This window comes from Brachionichthys hirsutus, chromosome 2, assembly GCF_040956055.1.
Source record: "Brachionichthys hirsutus isolate HB-005 chromosome 2, CSIRO-AGI_Bhir_v1, whole genome shotgun sequence".
NCBI lineage: Eukaryota > Metazoa > Chordata > Actinopteri > Lophiiformes > Brachionichthyidae > Brachionichthys > Brachionichthys hirsutus.
Window position 1 is genome coordinate 16,729,465 of NC_090898.1, and position 7,551 is coordinate 16,737,015.

The 7,551-nt window shown below is 53.6% G+C and overlaps 1 protein-coding gene across 1 annotated transcript; it reads left to right on the forward strand.

Annotated features, from left to right (window-relative positions):
- Window positions 1–5,040: 5,040 nt before the first annotated feature.
- On the forward strand, window positions 5,041–7,547 carry olfml3a (olfactomedin-like 3a; the record flags this gene model as incomplete). The annotated part of the gene is made up of 3 exons (XM_068743107.1): window positions 5,041–5,154; window positions 5,922–6,219; window positions 7,471–7,547. Coding segments are annotated over exons 1-3 (489 nt in total), but the record flags the coding sequence as incomplete, so codon positions are not given.
- Window positions 7,548–7,551: the final 4 nt, after the last annotated feature.

Here is a 7,551-nt window from a genome sequence, read left to right on the forward strand (position 1 = left end):
CAGAATCACATGACGCTGAGTGCCGGGGATCCCGGCGCAGCCAGACAGTCTGCCCGAGACGCCGTCCGGCTCCCTTCCCAACGCTTTTCCTCCCCTCGTTCGCCCCGTCTCCTGACGGTTCCTCTTTCCTCACCGTTGTCACGGTGGAGCGGCTCCTGGTGCCGACACGGATTTTTCCTGACAAGCAGAACTTGGTTGGTTGTTCAAGAATCGACCAATCAAACTGAGGAGCAGCGGGAGAAGCAGCAGGAGCAGCAGGAGCAGCAGGAGGAGGAGCAGCAGCAGGAGGAGCAGCAGGAGCAGCAGGAGCAGCAGGAGCAGCAGGAGGAGGAGCAGCAGCAGGAGGAGCAGCAGGAGCAGCAGGAGCAGCAGGAGGCGACAGGAGTCACACGCCACCGCCGCGTAACGGGGAAGGGACCTGATTGTTTATGTTGTTGTCTATTTACTGAAAATTAAAGTGTAACAAATGAATTATTATGAGGATAAAGTCAGGATGCTACAAACCGAACATGATAATCTCATTATCATTTATTCTCCTTAAACTGATCAGATTACAGCGTTCATGTAATCTCAGTCTAGACTTTATTTATATATTAATGGGACAATTAAAACTCTAAATCCACCCCCCCCCCCCCCCTCCACCATTAGGTAGGCCATGACAGAGCTTTTCCACACCTGTCCCAGACTGAAACAGCTGCTGACAAACCCCCCCTCCCCGGACACCGCCCCCGTCTGTAGCGGCGCTCCGGGATGATGACCCTCGGATGAAGACCTTCCAGGACAAGCCTCCAGATGATGCCAGCGAATCAGCAGCGGCTGTCAGGGACCATGGAGGAGCCGTTTCACCTGAGCAGGTGGTAATTACAGAGCAACGGGGGCAAATCTCAGGGTAGGATGCGTTCCCACTTTCACTAATCCAGACACGGAGCCACAAAACGTGCAATTACCTTATAAAAGAACTACGACTACCAGAGGACAGGTAAAGGTAACCTTCACCAGGTAAAGGTGACTTTCACCAGGTAAAGGTGACGTTCACCAGGTAAAGGTGACTTTCACCAGGTAAAGGTGACGTTCACCAGGTAAAGGTGACGTTCACCAGGTAAAGGTGACCATCACCAGGTAAAGGTGACGTTCACCAGGTAAAGGTTCACCTGTAGTAATTGTAGTTTAATGGCTGCAGTGTCGTTTTATTGCTCCGATTATAAATTATACATACAATTACATGAACTCTGGATTCGTGAGTACAAAGCATGCTGGTTTGTTTTGATGGGCGGGGCTCCAGGTGAGTCGTGCTAATTTGCGCCCCGGTTTGGTGCTTACAGGAAGGCCGGGCCGAGCCCCTCGCGTTCATTTCTGCCGGCTTCAGACTTGGCAGCCGCCACGCTGCAGCATTTCCCTGCAGTGAGTCACGGCTGCGCTGCAGACCTGTTGTGTTTGAGCGCCGCGGCGTTCGGGAGGCGGCGAGCGTGAGGCGGCGAGCGTGAGGCGACACGCTCACCTGTACGGAGGATACGTGAGACACTCCTGTAATGAGCGCTTTGGGAGATAATGGTATGCACAAGACCGCCTCCCACCAAGCGTCCTCGCCCAACTCCAGAGGCGGAGAGGAACAACGCCAAAACATGTCATGCAGACATGCGGCGCACACGCGGGTGGACGAGCCAATCAGACGCCTGCGTGCATTAAATAAAAGACTTTGAACTTCTCCGGTTTTTACCTGCTGGACAAATCAAACAAAGACCGTCTTTCATTAGCACGAAGGGAAAAGGTGCTAGCATCTGCATCGAGGCATGACGCATTACATGCGTGGCCCCTCCCCTCTGCAGCTGGAAGGGGGAGGAGCCACAAGATGTCCAGGCAGTGTGAAAGGGGTTCAAAGAAAGCAGCTTCCTGTCGTCACACTTTACACAAATATTACAGTGTTACGAAAAACAAAAGCTAATTTGTGATCAGCGACGGGTTCAAGTCCAAGAAGCTGAAGGTTCGGAACTCGCTAACCCGTCGTTAGCATCGGTTAGCATCAGAGTGACGGCCGCGCTAACTTCGCAGCGATGCGATGCCGTTTGTTCCGTCACAAACACGCAGGTGTTAGACTCAGGACCCCCCCAGGACCCCCATACCTGCCGCAGGACAGATGCTGGAGGATGTGCCGGAGGTTCAAACCCAGCCTCTCCTGTTGGACCGGCTCGGGCTGGACCTTGTTTCCGGGCAGGTGGAGGACTTGTTCTGCAGGTGCATGTTTATCCATGCCTCCAGGTGTAACATCAGGTTAGCATGTCTGGCTAACAGCGGCGCGCTCCCGTCTCCTCCTGGATAAATGCCTCTTTTGTGGCCCCCCCCAGTTGGGGCAAGTGCATGCTGGCGGCGAGGGCGGAGTCTCTGAGGAAGCACCTGCCTGCCGTGCCGTGCTGGTCCTGGATGTGAGCACCTGAAGCAGAACTCACTGGGCTCTGACCGGGATGTGACTCAGAGATGTGACTCAGCGATGCTCCTGCAGCGGCTTTGTGGTCTAACTAGCACTAAGCTGCTAACTTGCTGCTAACTTGCTGCTAACTTGCTGCTAACTTTCCAGCTATGTGTGTCCCACAAACGGCAGCGATCCAGCGCCGCGGCCTCGCTAGGAACGGACCGGCCCGGAGAACCAGCGGCCCGAGAAAACAAGAAAGGGGTCTGAAGCCGGGCGGAGCGGGCGCCGCTACGAGGGCCTTGACTCTTACCTGGACTGACAGGCGGAGGTGGGGAGGAGAGGGGCCGGCTCCACGGCGCTCAGCCAGCCAGAAAGCCCCCGGGCCCCGGCCCCCAGCAGGGTAACGCGGGTCAAGTGCTTCGGCGCCTCGGCTGCATTAAAGCCATTTAGGGGGGGCTAAAGGATTTACGTCGTTCACCCATTCAGTCCGTTATCTGACCCGGCACCGGCCGATCGGGTTCCTCTCCATCAGCGCAAAGGGGCAGTAAAGACCCCCCCCCCCTTTTTGTTTCATGACTCCTGAGGATTGGTGTGAAGATCCTTTGAACACACACACTCCGGGGGGGGTTACTGATTTTAAACTCTTTATTGACCGTCTGATTCCCTTTCATTAAACTCACTGATTTTTATTTTTTTACCCTGAACCTCGTTTTATTGTACTTTTTTTACTCCGCCTGCATTCTGAGACGTTATTTCTCTGCTGATCACACAAATACAGCTGAAGGAATAGTTTGATAACCAAAGCGGGGGCTTCAAGCAGATCATACACAAAGCTTGGCATCATGGGAGTTGTTGTCCTCCTTATTGATTATTGCTGATCAATCATTGCAGATGAGATGTAAAATTATATTGACTCTCTCCTGTTCAGGTCTCTGAAGGAATCCTTCATGCGACCAATCTGCATCACAGGTGGAGGAGAAGTTGTTCTTCCTCCCTGCCTGCCTTGATTCTTTCCGCAGAGAGATGCTGCCCTCTCGTGGACAACTGGGGGAATGACTGTGCGCGACGCTTCCAGGACTTTCCTTTCTAAAGATGGAACCGGATTATTGACCGCCATCCCGCCGCTGAAAGGTTACGACCGAAATATCACGATGAATTCTGAGCCATCGATGATTCATCCGTTCATCGCAGCAGTGATGCAGTTTATCCTGTAATTAATGAATGAAGAAAACCCGCGTGGTGGAGGAGGTAAAAAGGACACACACACACACACACACACACACACACACACACGCACACAAACACACACACACACACACACACACACACACACACACACACCAATGCCCTCATCTGCCAGCTCCAGCGCGCGCTCATTAACATAGCGTTGATGGCCCCGCCCAGCCAGGTGCAGTCAGGTGACCGGTGAACACAAAAACCAACTCGGTCTCGGTAAAACTCACAAGCGCGCACGCGCACGCGCACAAACAACCTTCCATCGGCCTCGTCGCAGCAGCGAAACAATAAATATTTACCTTTACTGTCGTTTCTCTTCTTCTTCCGTTTTTCCGCACCTGACGGTTAAATCCTCTGAGACGCGATGACGTCACGCCGCAGACCGCTGATTGCGTCACGCTTCGCCTGCTTCCACGCTGGTTTGTTTAAAATAAAGCGACCAATCAGCGTGAGGTCAGGTCCGACGTCACTCAGTAGGTTGCCAGGTTTCAACCGTTTCAACCCCCCAAACAAGACACGCCCCCTGGCAATTGTTACCTGATCTTAATACACTCTTTGTGTACTTATTCGTTTAGAAATAAAACTTTATTAAAATAAATAAATAATAATCACCCAAACATGAAAGCTGCAAAGATTACCGGTCGGCGCTGCAGTGTTTATGCACGCTGCGCACGTCACTGCCTGCGTAATGCAACATACGGTTGCCAGGTTGGGGGCCCCTCTACCTGTAGCCCTCTACCTGTGGCCCTCTACCTGTGGCCCTCTACCTGTGTGGCCCTCTACCTGTGGCCCTCTACCTGTGGCCCTCTACCTGTGTGGCCCTCTACCTGTGGCCCTCTACCTGTGTGGCCCTCTACCTGTGGCCCTCTACCTGTAGCCAGGTGTAGGTTTACATCTTTTATTTTGCTTCAGTTTGCTCAACAAACCGGAACCCTTCCTGTTTAAACTGTTACCTGTGAAGCCTCAAATCTTAAATAAGACTGAACGTCATTTAATGGCAGCATCCAGATCGTTTTCCCAGGAATGAATCACGACGTTAAAAACGAATTATTAGCTAAATGAAGCTGCAGATTAAACGGAATGGGAGCTGTGTGGCTGGCGCTCCGGCGGCGCTCCGGCGGCGCTCCGGCGGCGCTCCGGCGGCGCTCCGGCGGCGCTCCGGTCTCTGCTTCCAGGCCCGGGACGGTTGTCAAACATGAGCGAGTGCAGCTCGTCCGCCTCCCGAGGACAGAGAGGAGTCAGAGCCTCGAAGCTCCTCCCTGAGAGTTTGTGAAAACATTCCAGAGGCCCGGGCCCCTCGCCATCCGTCCTCGGGCCGTCTGAAGGCAGCGTGGAGCGCCGGGAACATCGAGGAGGGAGACCCAACGGACCGCCTGGAAGCCGCTGATCAGCGCACAATGGAGTTGGTGTTCGTCCTGCTGGTCTCCAGCGCCTGGCGTCCAGCCGGAGCCCAGTTCTACCAGTTCCAGGGCCTGCTGGACTACGTGGGGGACAGGCTATCGGCCGCGGAGGTAAGGAGCGAGCGCCGGGATCCGGGATCAGGATCCGCCAGACCTCTTCCTCCTCTTTCTGAACTTTTCCAATTAATGCAATGTTTGGCCAGTTCATCAGCTGGCGGGGGCCGCTGGGGGGGGGGTCAGCTGAAGCGACGCATCCATAATGAGTACGGGCTCGACCTCCTCCGACGGCGTCCATCGGTCCAGAGGCCGGACGGAGGGAAGGGTATTTCCGTTTCATCCACGTCGGCGTGCGAGATGAAATGAACTGTCTATTTATGGCTAGCTCCGCCCCCCGCGGGGCTTCCTTCCCGCCTCAACGACTGCAAACTCGAGCAAACGCAGCGTTTCATCAGCAGGTTTTCACTGATCTTTCAATTCCATTTGAGCCGCGGCGAGCGAGGCGGCGGAGACGCCGTCAGTTCTTCACTGTCGCGGAGAATCATTTACCGGCCGCCATCCATCACGGACAAATATTCAGTTCGCTAACATGCTAACAAGACAGATGCTAACACAGTGTACATCACGGAAACAAAAGATCAAAGGACCACAAAGCTGTGACCCAATTAACGTTCACATGCAGCAAGATGATGTCATGTTTTTCCTTTAATTTGATTGGCCGGTGTTTTTTTCATGCTATTGGCAAAATATTGCAAAGGATCCAGAACCGGTACCAGAACTGAGGTAGTTGCGGCTGCTCTGGTAGTCATAATAATTGATCTCCTTTGCTGATTGGCTGCTTTCATCAGGTTGACTTCCTCCTCCTGTTTTTGGCCGGTCAGGACCGGATGCAGTTTTGGCACCAGCAGTCCCATCGCTGCCACGCGGAGCTGCAGGACTTCAGTCAGCAAACGTCCGAGGCGGCGGACGGGCTGGGACGCCAACATGGCGAGCTGCTCGAGGACCTGGAAGGAGCCGCGGCCCGAGTGGACCGGCTGGAGCAGGAGATGGACCGCGTGGAGGCGCAGACCCCCCCGCGGGCCTGTGCCAATGAAGCCGACAAGGTGGTGGAGCAGGACCAGGTTAGAGGAGAGGAAGAGGAGGACGAGGAGTGGGAGGAGCTCTACTCCAGGGTCTCCGGTGAGCTGCTGATGCAGCGGGACGCCTCACTTTCAGCTTTCATGTCCATTCAGGACCGATTGGGTTTACGGGCCGCGTGTTCCGTTTGAGTTCCAATGCGTCCCTGCAGACTCGCTGTCTCGGAAAACGCATGCCACTGGAAAATGGGAAGCGACCCCGCGCTGGTCGGCGTCGTTTTCCAGAAGAAATATGACTTCATGCAACTCGTTGATTTCTGCACGGCTGCTCCCGGTTTGTGTTGCGTCGAACCGAAGCATTTGTCTTTCTAGTCTCATTTACTCCGAGTCATTCACTCCGAGTCGTTCACTCCGAGTCGTTCACTCCGAGTCGCTCACTCCGAGTCGCTCACTCCGAGTCGTTCACTCCGAGTCGTTCACTCCGAGTCGTTCGAGGCAGATTCCACTCAGCGTTCACATTAAGGAAAAGATCTATGTTGATTCCAAAAGCTGAATCGTATTGGTTCCAGTCAAAGTGAAAATTAAAAACGATTGATTACTTTCTGGCTTCATCACCCGATCAATAAGACACATAAATGTATAATTACGCGGCGGCATCATCGGTGGTTCCTCTCATTTGCTATTATCTCTGCTGTTTGTTCCAGCGGAGGAGGGACGGGATGCTGCCCTGCAGGTGCAGCCCCCCCCCCCCCCCCCCCCCCTCCTCCTCCTCCTCCTCCTCCTGTTGGGAGGAGGGAGCTCTTTGCACAGTGAGCCATTGTGAACGTCTGTGGGAACTGTCCCGAGATGAACTTGACCCCCTCCAGATTGGCCCCAGTGACTCCGCTAACGCTAACGCTAACGCTAACAGAGCCACGGATCAGCGGCTGTTCTCCAGATTGAAGTTTCAGCTTAGAAACAGCATTTTACTGAAACATACTAATGTTAAACTACAAAAGAACAAACAGATTCTTTATAGGATCAGATGAAGTCATCAAACCTCCTCCAGGTTTAACCCGTGTTTAATCTATTTCCTGATCAAACGTGATTTATAATAGCTCTGAAATCAAACGATCTGATTGGATCCGGGATGAAGAAACAAGCTAATCGTTTATGACTTTCCCCTTCAGAGTGCAGCATTTAATAATGAAGCCCACGCGAATCATTTTATTAAAGGCGTATCATTACCTCAGCCTCCATCGTTAGCGCTAAGCGGCTATAGTTGTTAGCAGTGGTTCTGAATTCAGTCAGCGTGTTGTGGGCCGGTACCCGTGACGCGCTTCATTCGTTGTCTTTGTGTCGCGTCTCGCTGCAGACTGCGTGGAGATCATCGCCGCCATCAGATCCGTGAAGATCCTGAAGAGCGTGGGCGGCCCGAAAGGCTTGTGGACCAGAG